General features: G+C 36.2%; 1 protein-coding gene across 1 annotated transcript in view; it reads left to right on the top strand.

The window, feature by feature from the left end:
* The window catches only part of VEGFC (vascular endothelial growth factor C), a 74,492-nt gene that overhangs the window by 46,524 nt on the left and 13,251 nt on the right, over nt 1-14,717 (top strand). The window contains exons 2-3 of the mRNA XM_050338179.1: nt 9,227-9,440; nt 11,403-11,593. Coding sequence (XP_050194136.1) covers nt 9,227-9,440; nt 11,403-11,593 — 405 coding nt within the window. The remainder of the gene's footprint in view (nt 1-9,226; nt 9,441-11,402; nt 11,594-14,717) is intronic.

A 14,717-nucleotide genomic window follows, 5' to 3' on the forward strand; every position in this document is an offset into this window, starting at 1 on the left:
TCTCTTTCGTATATGCAAAACTTGATTGTAATAATTTAAAACTAAGATTGTGCAACTGGAATTGCTGTGGTATAAGTTGCTCATTAGTCTTTAGTTTTTTGTTGAGTATGTAGTGTGTTATGTTTATGGCTGGAATATTTGTTGAAATAGTCAATGTGACAAGGTAGGTGGTCTTGTAATTAATATTTCTGTACAGAACTGTAAACTGTGCAAGACTTGTTTAACAAAACGGAAATCATGTCCTTTTAGATTAAGACATTTGTTTTGGAATAAAGTTCAACTTTTTCTTTGAAATTCAATTGATCTAGTTTCATGGCCTCTGAAATTATTTATTTTAAGAACCATTTTAGAAGTATAATTAATTCAAGAAATTTTTGTGACCTGTTGCTAAATATTTAGACCATAGATTAATTATATCTGCTTGAGGCTTCAAAAAATTATTTTAAAAACTTGATGAAAAGGCAAGTTACTTAGTAACAAGAGAAATTATACAACAGTGGTAAGCTGTGATGTGTTCATGTAATCCTTCTGTCCTATAAATGGCCAGATTAAAAAAAATAATTCAAGAATAAATGAGCGTTGAATTGAAAATTAAATACTCTCATCACAGTGAGAACACACCATATGCTGTAGTCTTTGGGTTCAGCATAACTCAAAAGTGTTGTTAAGAATGTACAATTTATTAGTCCTGCTCTTAGTGGAACCTTTTTGTATGTACAGGTGACCTGTAGAATAGAAAACATGACATAAAAACTCTACCTGCTGCCTTTTTGAAGCACTCACTGATGATATGTGGCCATAACTTTAACTTCTCACTGACTAATTATGGTCTAGGATGTATTCATGTAGCACAGGTACTGTGCTCAAGCAGTATCTCAGAATGGGCTGGCATACGAATTAACATGAAGGAGTTTCCCCTTACCTCTCCACTTAGTAAAACCTCTACTTGATACTGAGAAGTTTTCTAATTCTCACTGCCTGTGTTACAGTTGCTGAAGTAATGACAGGTCATTGCAGTGCTACCATGTTAATAGCTTTCTTCCAAGAAGTCTCTATATTTGTTTGCCTTCTTTTTTTTTTTTTTTTTTTTGACAAAGATAATGGCAGTTGTAAATAAAAATGATGGTAATGCCAGTGAAAGCTCAGCAAACACTGAGAATTGAGAATAAGCAACCTTTTTATAAAGGCCTGATAGTTTTATTCTTGTTTACTGATTTTGATGGGATACATCCGATTGTTAAAAAGAAAACAAAAGGTTGCTGGGTATTTTTAAAAAACAGCAATAGTCAGCCCATTAAAAAAAATTGTTTAATTGGCATTTTATCTTTCTCTGAGAGCATAATATTTTATATCAAGGATTTTTAGTAGGAGTGCAAGTTTTTCTTTTCAGAATGGTGTGGTTCACTTCCCTCGATACTAATTAAACGTTGCTCAAAAGTATTCAGAATGAACGCATTGTTCTTGTAAAGGGTCAGATACAGAACTGCCATGTGGCATAAACCCAGTTGTCTCACAATCAGAGTGCATGCAGTCGGCACCAGAACCTTACTGGTTGCAGTGATTGCATTGTAGAGAGCACTTTTTTTCCAAAGGGACATTTTCCCTTTCTGGCAGAGTGCTGTGTCTGTTAGTCACCTTGATAACCCAGAAAGCATCACAGTGTTGTCCTTTATTTTCACTTTACAAATGGTTTTTACTTACAAAGGTTTCCCCTTTTTTCTGGTCATGCATGGTGATCCACATATTTGTCACCAGTGATTGCTGGAGTTGCTGGTGATCAGGAAAATAATACATAAATCTCATCTGGTACAGATTGCACTGCCTAATGTCTCCAAGATTTAATCATATGTAAGCCTTTCAGCAGCAATAATCCAAATCCTTATTGATTCCAAATCTATCTGTAATGCTAGCTGGAAGCTTCACTGCGAGCCCTTGAATCAATTAAACAATCTAGATGCAGCTGCACTTAGACAACAAATGGTTATCCCACAAATTTCCATGACTGCTGTGCAGCCTTTGACCTTTAATTTGTGGACTCATGTAGTGAAAGCTCCTGAATAGTGAAATAAGTCTATTGACAATGGGTTTGATGGTCTGTATTTTATTTTGCATTTACAACTTGCTATACTCTTAGAAATAGTCTTCAGGGATTTAGGAACACAAGCTGAAGACTACTGCTCTGGAACAAAGCAGATTTCAAACACCAGGTTCAAGTGCATGAGAACAGAACCTTTCCTGTTACTATAATCTAGTTGTGAAATTGCTTCAGAAAAGGATCTAGCTAAGGCACCTTGAACCTGCTTTCTCAAAACTGCTTTCATAGTCAAGAATGGTATTAATTGCCCAAGTTTGCAAAAACCTGTGAGAACTGACTGACTAAAATGAGTTTCTAAAGAAATTAGGCAGCAGAGCACAGAGTTGCTCTAGAAAGAAACTAGAATTAATTTGTTTTTTTTTTTTAATCTGTCTGCTTCCCAGGGAATTCAAACTCAAATAGAAAAGTGTATTTTCATAAGCAATTCCCATTGAATGTAGGAAAGTACTGGCATTTTTTTTTAGCGAAGGTTGAGAACCATTGAAGAATGCAGGTACTAGAGGAATAAGCACCAGCATGTTTTGGAACCTCAGCAGCAGCTAAATGTTTGACTAAAGGACTTAACATAAGTACCTTTGTGCAACTCTATAAACTTAGATATGTTTTCCAGTATTTTCTAAACATATCTAAATAAAATATTATCTGGTAAATGCTGACTTGCATAGAATTGGATTTTCCTTAACATGGAAATTTTACATGGCCTACCTCAGCTAAAATACTTGTACTTATAAACAGAAAGTGCAATATTAAATAGTATAAGCCTACAATGATTTTGTAGCAATTTATGCATTTTCTCTCAAAAAATAGTCCAGACTTGAAAAAAAGTGTGATATATAATTGAGAAGTGGAACTTCTGTAGTCTTAAGCTTATTCTTATAGCCAGTGTATTCTTCTTCCTTTTTAACAAATTCTCTTTCAAATTTCTCCTCAAACTCATTTATTTTTCCTTGCCTGTCTACTCTGTACATTCTCTCTCTCACCCCCGCATTTATTTGTTTTCTTTGACTCATGTTATTCTTAGTATTTAAAATACCAGAGTGAATAGAAGTCACTTAAAGCATAATACAGTTCAGCTTGGTTTATTTATTTTATACTTTCATTCTTACTTTTTATGTTTTTCTGATAGGCAAAGTTTTACAAGTAAGCTCTTTGAAGCAGAGATTGATTCTAATCTCTCCGCTTATGATGTTTTGATTTGGTTCATACTAACTGCAGTGGTCTTACTTCTTACTTGAAGTGATGTGAAAAAAAAAATTATACTCACTGTTTCGCTTCTGTGAGGCATTGTTTTGTTACTGTAATGAATGATAACTTGAATGATGCAACTACAGACAGTCATCCAATTTTACTGGTGACAAATGGGTGCATGGGAGATCATAATCAGGCAGGGCTTTTCTAGAATGATTGAAGAAGCTGACATGAAAGTTGAACTTAATTCTTAACTATGGCTACCATATTTCATTAGGGTGTTTTTTTTGTTTTGTTTTGTGTTTTTGTTTTGTTTTTGTTTTGTTGTGTTGTGTTTTTTTTTACTGGTATCAACTTCCAAAAAAACTAGCACTGAAATACATGAAAATAGCAATAACTTATTATGCAAGTTTATCCATGATTTTCTCTTGCAATATTTCCATTTGGTTGCACACCATTTCAACATTCAGATTTAACTACTTGATTGTAATGCATTTCAGTCAGTCAATAAATACAGAATATAAGCATATTAAAGTGGAGGGGTTTATAGACAGCATTTTCCTATTAAGAATTGTCAACAAAATCCTTGAAAATGAAATGAGCTGACAACTGTAGTCAGAGCAGATACATAAAGTAGTGTTATAGCGCATTGCACCATCAATTATGTGTCAAGCATACTGCCAAATATTAAGTGTTCTGACCTTTGTTATTAATAATAGAGGCAGACACTGGGGACATGTGAAACATAAATAATGTAATGCGTGGAAAATCTATTATAGGTTTTGACTTTGTTGATGGATATAGAGCCTGTTTGGTATCCTGCCCCTTCCCTCGCAAGCTATAATTTTGTGAAATAATGGACATACCATGTAATGGAAAGCCACACTGTGAAAAACATACTTTGATAGAACAAAATGCTCTGAAACTAAATAAATAATATCAAGAGAGTGCTTGTCATCAAGCTTTACTGCTTTATTTATAGGTGTATTTGTCATTTCCCCTGTTCCTTGAGAAATAATATGAAATAAGTGAAGTAAACATGTCTTTATTGTATTCTCCATTTATTCTTGTATCTTTAAACTGTTATTATCATCTATCATCTTATAGAGTCTGGCTAGTTAAAGGCTTAGTCAATGTCTTTGTTTAGAATTTACCTTCTAACATTTTTAGGTGGTCATGGAGGACAGCACTGATAACAGCTAAAAGTGACAAAAACAGTAAAATGGCCAACCAAAGGACAGACATGAAGACTTATGAAGGGAGGAATTAGAGTTAAAAAAAAATAAATAAACAAAAGGTCACTAAGCCCAGTCCCTTAACTGACTTGAAAGAGCAAAGAAAATAGAAAACATAGGATAGAGAAAAGTCCCTCCTGCAGTCATTGTTGGTACTGTTTCCTTCTTCCTTCTCAATGTTGAACATAGATCCCAGTAAAACCTTGAGTAGCTGGTCCAGGATTTCATCAGGAGTGCACTGTAACTAATTAGATAAAAATCAACAGACTGTTTACATTTATCAAAAAACTTTCTTTGGTCCTAAAAGTTGTATAATTTTTCTTATCACAACTTTCGTTACTTTGCTATTACCTTTTATTTTTCCCTTTGAACTTAATATTTGGGAATAAGTAGCTTGGTGACAATAACTGCAGCTACAAACCATATTTCTTTCTAAACTTAACTAATCTGGGCTTGCATAAAATGAATGAAAACTTAGAGCTCCTCTGATCTGTAGTATGTTTTTGTGGATGTTACTTTGTGTCTTGTCATATATTCTAAATAGGTGTTGAAGTGTCAAAATTGTTTTGCAATGGAAATCCAATGTCCTACACTATAAGCCAATGCATAATTAAGAAAGAGAAAAGAATAAAAGATAAGGACCAAGACAGTATGTCTTTGTAAAATGAACCAAAATTTGCACAAAATCAAAAATTTTGCCAAGCAACTATTACATTTACAGAAGCAGATTCATTCCTCTCTTAGAAATTTAGAAACTCTTTCTAACAATCCTTAATGATCTGATGGTTATACGATATGCAGGACACGCTCTTCTAATCATCCAGAACTTAAGATTTCATTTGATCTTTATGTCAACAAAAACGTTTGTCTGTTCTAAACTTAAATCAGTCCACAAACTCCTTAAAAAAAGGTTCCTTTAAACAGTTTGTCACAGATGAAAGTAATTTACTGGAATTAAAAAATAGATATACATACAGGAAGAGATCTGTAATTTGTGTGTCAAGGTAACACTGTAAGCATATTGGAAAATCAAGGTATTTTTTCTATTTTTTCTTTTCCTAATTCTGAGCACCAGCTGTATTGTATTAAGTATAGATATATGGATTTCCTCCTCCCTTTCTTTCTAAATCAGAAGGAGGGAGAGAACAAAAGTCCACTAGTGATCAAGTTGGTTTTCCACAGTGTAAATTTGAATTGAAGCCATCTTTGCAAGCAGATGGCTTTAGTAAACTAAGCACAAAATAATTCAGATGCAATAATGATGATTTAAAAAAAAAAAAAATTCTATATATTTACTTCAGAAATTGTTTTCCTTTTCTTCATATTAAGTGAGTACTTTATAGAATCACAGTATATGCTGAGTTGGAAGGGAGACATCAGGCTCATCGAATCCAAGTCCCAACCCTATGCAGGACAGCCCGAAGAGTCACACCATGTGCCTGAGAATATTGTTCAAATGCTTCTTGAACTCTGTCCGGCTTGGTGCTGTGACCGCTTCCCTGGGGAGCCTGTTCCAGTGCACAGCCACCCTCTGGGTAATATCCAGTATCCTGATATCCAGCCTAAACTTTCCCTGACTCAGCTTCAGGCCTTTTACTTGAGTCCTGTTACTGGTCAAGAGAATGAATAGATCAGTGCCTGCCCCTCTGCTTTTCCTCATGAGAATGTTGAAGACCATAATGAGGTCTCCCCTCAGTCTCCTCTTCTCCAGGCTGAACACACCAAGTGACCTCAGCTGGTCCTCCCACAGCTTCCCCTCAAGGCCCTTCACTATCTTCATTGTCCTGTTTTGGACACTTTCTAATGGCTTAATATCTTTCTTATTCTGTGGTGCCCAAAACTGCACACGATATTCAAGGTGAGTGCACCAGTGCAGAGCAGAGCGGGACAATCCCCTCCCTCGACTGGCTGATGATGTTTTGCCTGATGCCCTCCAGGACATGGTTGGCCTTCCTGGCTGCCAGGGCACTGCTGACTCATATTCAACTTGCAAGTGACCAAGTCCCTCAGATCCCTTTCTGTGGCACTGCTTTCCACCCTCTTGTTCCCCAGTTGATATACACAGCCAAGGTTGCCCAGGTTGTAGGCACATGGTACTATAACCTGTGGAATATCCAGGATAAAACAATATCCAGGATAAAAAAATACTTTTTTAAATTCAGTACAATATTTAGTTAAAGCAACTAGTTTCTTCATTTTTTGACTTTTATTCATACATGTTTTATAACAAATTTTGTGTCCAGCTGAAAAGACATGACTTGATTTCCTGACCAAAGAGGAATTCATTAGCATGCATTATTTCTAACAAATACTCTATCTTTCCTGCCCCATGCCCTGGCTTCTTATCAACTAACAAACACTGAGTTTCAGTACTTATTTTCCTGATGCTCTAGGCCTGTTCCTTGAATACCTGAAACATCAATAGCCAACATTTTGTCTACAGTGGGCTACACAGACTTTCAAAGGATTCATCAAAGGTGGTGAACCTTTGTTTGGATTCTCTTTCCATGTTACCACCCACGATCTGCTGGGACTTTTGAGGATTACCTACTAGATGTCTAAACACAAGTTTTATTTCTCTGCCTTTTACATAATAGACTGGCATCCAGCCTTGTGACGGGATATACATGCATATTCCCATCACATGGCGACATGTGTTTGCCACACTGGCATTTACTGTGCTGGTGCAGTTACCTGTTTCCATCAAGGGACATGTGCTGCAGCACCCTCAGGCAGGAGTGAGGCTACTCAAACCCTCCAATTCTCACCTCTCAGGGCAAGCAGACAGTAGCCAATATAGTTATTTGATAAGCTTGGATTTTTTTCTGTAACCCACTAACTGAGACCCTGCATGACATCCTGCAACGAGTGGAGGGGTGTGGCATGCTCTGTGTTGCCATCAAATTTTAAGACAAAGCCCCCAGATACTGCTTGATGCATGGCTTGGGTCAGGGATGACCCAATGGAGGCAAGCCCTGCATGATCACTTTGCTGAGATGACAAACTGGTGGTTGACGCCTCCCAGGACGTAGTCTGCAATGACACTGTGGTTAGCAAGGCTTTAGTGAAAACATTTTTTCTAACTTCATAACACTTTGTCATATAAAATTACTTTAAATAGGAATTAGAATCATGGAGTGGCCTGGGTTGGAAGAGACCTTAAAGATCATCTGGTTCCAGCCCCCCTACCATGGGCAGGTACATCTTTCCACTAGACCAGATTGCTTAGAGCTCCATCCAGCCTGGTCTTGAACACTTACAGGGATTGGGCATCCACAACTTCTCTGGCCCACCTGTTCTGATGCCTCACAACCTACACAGTTCTGTATATAACTGTAAAGATTATTAATTCTGTGAATTTGCCTTACCCTGAGGTGTTTCTACTGTATTTGACACCAGATAAGGGAGTGGATGCAACCACACATGCCATTTTGTACACTTGTAGTTGTTTGTGAGACAAGGAGCAGTTTGATTCAGGTGAACTAGTTCAGAACTAGCCATTTTACTCACATAATGTTCAAAATCATTGAATGGAAGGAATTTCTTTTTTCTTAATAGTGAAGTTGGATAAGGAATCTTAAATTTCAGTTTCTATAATTTCACGCTTCTGCATTTAGACACATCTTACACTGTTACAGCCCAGTGTTTCTTTGATTTTTGTAGTAAACTGAACAGAGTCTGCAGCCAGTTGACACACTTTGTACAAAGTGTGCTCTATATTTTGTGTCTCATACTGCCATCTAAGGGCCACGTAGACTGAGAAGGTGGCTAAACATTCTTCAATACTTGCACCTTACTGCCCTTCCCTTTGGGAAGTCAGAAATTCATGGATGAGAAAGGTGGGCAGGGAATAACAGTCCTTTGATGCAATATATTGTTTCATCTAAAACAACAAAGGAATCTCCCAGGTAAGTGATAAATTGGAATGTAAAACTCAAGTCATTTAGAAAACTGCAATTGCAATGAGCTTATGTAGAGGCCCGTGAATAAGAAAGGAAGATTACAGGCTTTGAGGCTACCCCTTAAACAGCAAGTTGAGGACTGTAGTGCTTAGAGGCCTGATGAGTTTCAGTTGAAATTCTCAGCATAAAGGGAGTGTGCAGTTTAGATTCTTAAAGTTACCAAAGTCTTTGACTCCTACTGATTTAAGGATTAGTGCTTTGTAATACAGTTTTCTTACAATGATTTTGCCTAAAAAGGTACAGAATAACATGAATTATTATCTTCTTTTTTTCCTAATAACTGTTTTTGCATTTCTGCATATTTTGATTTTCCTGGACTAAGGGAAAATGGGCAAAAATTTGGTGTTACTTTAAGAGTATGTGATATTCAATAGAATTAACATAATTTAAATATTTTGGGGTTTAAGCATTCAAAGTTTTATCATGAAAACTTATCTTTCCAGGATAAAAATGCATTTTTTTATTTTTCTAATCTGCAAACTGTATTTGTGTAGGCTTAATTCTATAGTTCCTCTCTCATAAGATGTTTTCAACTACAAGTGTGATAAAGAATTAGTGGCAGAAGTGAAACATTTCAGTATTTGTCGATATCGTACTGTTGGCATCGACTAACAGAAGCAGGTTTTATAATGAGGACCCCTTTAAGCGTGACTTTATTTTACAGTGTATGAGTTGCTTTTCAGGCTAGTTTCCAGCAAACCCTGTGTAATAGAGAAAGTAATTAATCTTGCATATTACTTTGACAGGCTCATGCAAGTAAAGACCTGGAAGAGCAGTTGCGGTCTGTGTCCAGTGTGGATGAACTCATGACAGTACTTTACCCAGAATACTGGAAAATGTTCAAATGTCAGTTGAGGAAAGGAGGTTGGCAACACAACAGGGAACACTCCAGCTTTGACACAAGATCAGATGATTCCCTGAAATTTGCTGCAGCACACTATAATGCAGAGATCCTGAAAAGTAAGTACAGGACACAAACCATGTTCCAACACACAATAAATTAAACTCTGAAGGCTTTTCAGTTGTGTCAAAAAACTTTTAAAAGCTAACCATTGTCAGTAAACCAACTTCAGCAGTCTGATTTCATGTGTTGTCTATAATAAAAAATCTTTGATAGCATTCCATAATGAAACAAATCACTCTGTAGACATATTTTAGGTACATCCATTGTGAGAAAGTTGCTTTCTCAGCTCAGTAGATAAAGTGCTTGTCTTCAGGTATAAGAAATCCTACTTTGTGGAGGCTGTAACAATTTTGCAGAAAGCAAAGGGGATGCTCATAGTTGGAGTCATTGAACTGTTTCTGCACATTTTCTACAATTACATCATGGCTAGTAATGCTTTCTTCTCTTATGCATTATGGCTTTAGGGTGCCAAATAATCCACTTGTAACTTTTCACTGTTACAAGAGGGCAGCTGTCATGATGTTATGCTAAAATGAGAAATAAAAGAACTTTCAAACAAATATGTCAATATCCTTTAGTGTTTCAAATGGCTTGAATACAAAATACATTAGCTTGAAAGTTTAAACAAGTGCGTGTAGGCAGAGAAATTTACAATTTATAGCAGGAGATGTATTTTTTTACATGATATTGGAATTCATATATCTTAATGGAGACTTTCAAGTACACATCAGGCAAATTTTCTATTCCTGGTGAATAGCCTACTATAATCTAGTGCCAAAAGAGAATAAAGAGACTTGCACAGCTGCAAGTCTCAGGACTGTTCAGTATAAGATTGTATTTGGTAAAAGACTATAACATGATGTAAAATCTTTTTGTGTGGATAATCTGGGCACAAGTATCATCCTTCAGATCAAGTCACATTTGTATATAATAAATAATAAATACATAATAAGTAAATAATAAATAATAACCTTTTGCTTTAAATACTACCCTTGTAGTTAGCAAACTAAACATGTATTTAAATTATTGTCACATTAAGTGTGTAAAATTTAACATTTCTAATGTAGAGTATCTAAATGAAATACTGTGGAGGGCTGTTTAAAATAACTTAAAAGAGATGTGCAGTACTTCTTTAGACTTTACCCAAGATAAGACTTACCCCAGGCAAACGACAAAGGACGTGTACAGCTTTAGCTGCAGGCCAACAGGTCAAGGGAAGTGATTCTGCCCCTCTACTCTGTTCTGGTGAGACCCCATCTGGAGTACTGTGTCCAGCCTGGGGGCCTCCAACATAAGGAGGATGTGGACCTGTTGTCCTGTGTAGTAGGTCCAGAGGAGGGCTGTAAAGATGCTCAGAGGGCTGGAGCACCTCTCTTATGGTGACAGGCTGAGAGAGCATCCTTATAGCAGCCTTCCAGTACCTAAAGGGAGCCTAGAAGAAAGATGGGGAGAGATGTCTTAAAGCAGCGCCTCTTGTGATAGAACAATGGTAATAATTTTAAACTAAAAGAAAGCAGATTCAGATTAGGTATAAGGAAGACGTTTTTTGCAATGAGGGAAGTGAAACACTGGAACAGGTTGTCCAGAGAGATGGTATATGCTCTATTCCTGGGAACATTCAAGGTCATTCAAGTTTGAACAGAGCTCTGAGCAACCTGATCTGGCTGAAGATGTTCATGCTCATTACAAGGAGGCTTTACTATGTGGCCATAAAAGGTCTTTTCCATCAAAAACCAGTCTATGATTCTATGTTTTAAGGTCTCCCCCACCCTGTTAGGCTCCCTCTTAGCTCTGCTGTGACTTTTCTTCTGCTCCATGTCAATATGTCACATTCCTATGAAGAAGAAAAATCAGCTAAAAGTTAACATAGAGAAATGTGTATATCACTAACTAAGGGGTGTGACTCCAGCAATGGATATTATGGTTCTAAAGTTTAAAAAGAGTCCTAATTTACTGCAGGAGAGTATTGTTTTTAAACAGTTACTTTATAACACATGACATTCCCTATAACTTGGCAGGTATTGATACTGAATGGAGAAAAACTCAGTGCATGCCACGTGAAGTGTGTGTGGATGTGGGAAAAGAGTTTGGAGCAACTACAAACACCTTCTTTAAACCCCCATGTGTATCCATCTACAGATGTGGAGGTTGCTGCAATAGTGAAGGACTCCAGTGTATGAACATCAGCACAAATTACATCAGCAAGACAGTAAGTTCTCACTCTTTTATTATGGTCCAAGTGCTCCTTGCAAATCCATATATGATCACGCATATTTTAAACCTTCTTATTGCTACTGTGACAAAGGAAAATATATCAGCTGGTTTTTGTAGGTATTTTCCAGACTTGATAAGAAAAACAAATGAAGAATACTGCCTGGAAAAAAATGTTTTAACACTCTTTCCCCCAAATATATATATATATATATATATTTTTTTTTTTAGGGGAAATTCTCAGTTTTGAGATTACCCATGAAACTTAATTCTATCCCTTTCTTTTTTTTGCATCTACCACTTACCTGTATGGTAAGTGGTATTTCCATAGAGGCAAGCACTCTATGGAAAACTAGCCTATCTTACTATCACACTATTTTATTAGTGTGGACTGTTGTAGACATGTGCAGACAGAATACATGTTACAAATAAAGCCTATTAGGAACTGAGTTTTACTGTATTAAGAGATATTAGCATACTGTAATACTTGTTTTGCTGTAATGCATCTTCCTCCAGGTGTATGTGTGGGTTTTGTTCTTCCAGTTCAGGGCTAGTGTACAGGTAGGAGTGTGCAGAGATCATGCACTAAGCTCGTGAGCTGCCTTTAAAGGAGAAGCATATGTTACATTATTTTAAGTAGCTAAAGAAATTATCACAGTTATCTTACAAAAACATTTTCCTCGAAAAATGTGTAAAAATAGTCATACTTAAAAGTGCTAGGCTATTTTGCTGTTGTTACAGTAGGGGGTTTGTTGTTTGTGGTTTTTTTCACTTTTTAGTGTAAATCTTGCTTCCTCTTTCCAGCTAGATTAATCTGGCTGAAGATGCCATAAATACGACTGCATAGCCAGCTATAATATAGTAGCCCTTGGAAATGTCACTCCTTTATCGTGAAACTTTTTAGTGTTCTGAGGCTTCGTGAGAGGGAATTAGGAAAAAGGGACATAAATAAAACAGAAAAAAACTGCTAATTTTTTAAATGCATTTTCTACCTTCATTTCACACCAAATCTGTTTGTCTGAAATGGTATAATTTACCATGAATTTTCAATCCCAAATTTAAGCTAGTGTTAGACACCCGTACAGAACAGGAATAATGTAACTCAAATAGCTTAAAGAAAAAAGAAGAAGGAAAACTACAACACTGGTTTTTTTCAAGCCCTATTGTTCTTCCCATTAATAGGAGAAACCATTGTCTTAATTCATTTAAGACTAAATTATTTTAAGATACAGTGAATTCCTTAGTTGCTTTAAGATGCAAATATAATTTTCATATTAAACCCCAAGAAATATGATTATTTTTTTTAACATTTATTGATAAAGTTTAGCTTACTGAAACAAAGGATGATCTTGTCACAGAGAAAGTTGTTCCATGTAACACAGATTTCCTGCTCTTTGAGCACCACATCAGTTTAGGGTAAATAATATCTTTCTCTTCATCTTTCTGGTCATGTCTGTTGAATGAAGTAGGTTTTTACCCAGCAGAAAATGTTTAGCAGTGAGTTTCCTTTTGAAGTTCTTGATGTTATTGGTAATGATTTGGTGTAGTTGTAGTTACATTTGAAAGACTCTGAAAAGGAAAATCTTAAAGGTCTTATCATAAAGAAGAAAGAGGCAATAACATTGTTTTATTTTCTTACCTATTGTGTAAAAGCAGATGATTTAATCTCTGAGTTTTCTATCTTGCTTCTGCTTTCCAGTTTTATCTGGTCCTTGACAGAATGCAGTTTTAAAAAACCCTTAAGAAAGGAAGAGACCTGTAGCTATATCTCTTCATCTGTCGCCATCTCAAATAGTTTTAAAATTATGTGACCACAGCTTACCCTATATTAGATGAGAATTAGGAAGAAAAAAACTATTGGATTCAAGACCTTCTGTGGAATTCAGGTACCCTACACATCTATTTTCACTACTTTTTCTCTATTATTTCCTGAATGAAATGGGAACGAATGATCAGTAACTAGGAATTTTTTTTCATAATTCACCATTTTTTAGCTTTATTTTTAGTGCATAAACTCCATAAGATATTTTCATAATGTTCACCCTGCAGAAAAAGTGCTTAATGGGAAATTAATTTTTCAGCTGGAGGCCTTACTGTGAGGCAAGCTCTAGTTCCAGACATTGAAGTATAAAGTAGGCTGATATCAGCTTTCATCAAAATTAATTAAAAATAAAAGAACTAAGCACAGAAATTATTTTTATGGGGGCAAATCATTGATTCCTAGGACGGTGGACCAGGTCAGATGTTCCCAGATTGCCTTGTGGAACACTCTGGTGGTCCAGAGAGCGGTCAATAGTTCTTTAGTTCAGGCTGTGTTCCTCCTTTCTAGCTACTTGACTTTACTGAGAGAAAAATAGAAAAGTATTCTGCTTTGCTTTTAATACCATCTTTTTTCCCACAAAAACCATTTCTGTAGTTGCTACGGGATGTTTATACAATCATGATTGAGATATGAGTTTCTTATTAAGTTTCCTAATTAAGATATCATATAAGGTCTACAAAAAGCTTTGAAGACCCCCTAGGCTAATTCATAAAATGCATTAGATCTTCTTATCTGTGACACTGCAATACCCCAGTTCATAAGTGGTGGCTTGTCTAGTAAAGGTCTACAGGGAATGTTTTTCTTTTGGTTTGTGGTGTGGTTGCATTGTGTCTTTTTCTCTAAATTGTTATCAATCAAACAGCTGTTCTCTAATTTGTTATCAATCAAACAGCTGTTCTCTGTTTCCATGACAAGAATAATTCAAAGATTGGAACTACCTGGTGCAGCAACAGCCTGTCCCTGAGCTGCACTTTTTTTATGCCCCACCTCTAGGAACTTGTTTGTAGGTTGCAGGGAAGCAGGGAGCAGATGTCAAAGAGCCGTCTCATTCCATTCTCCCTCTTGGCTGGCAGGGTGACTTCTTTCACATCATTTGTTGTAAAGGTCCTATATCTTCTTGTTTCATGTATATAGTTATAATCCCTCAAAGGAAAATATCTATCCAAGCAGTTCGACATTAGATTTAGTGGAGCTTTTTTCACAGGGAACAAGTTATCAGCTTGAAATTGTTGGCCATGTTTGAGATCTACATGGTGTTCCTATTCAAAATTTAGATATGCATATGTCACAAGACTTTTCA

The sequence above is a fragment of the Myiozetetes cayanensis genome, unplaced genomic scaffold, assembly GCF_022539395.1.
Source record: "Myiozetetes cayanensis isolate MyiCay16 unplaced genomic scaffold, myiCay2020 scf7, whole genome shotgun sequence".
Taxonomy (NCBI): domain Eukaryota; kingdom Metazoa; phylum Chordata; class Aves; order Passeriformes; family Tyrannidae; genus Myiozetetes; species Myiozetetes cayanensis.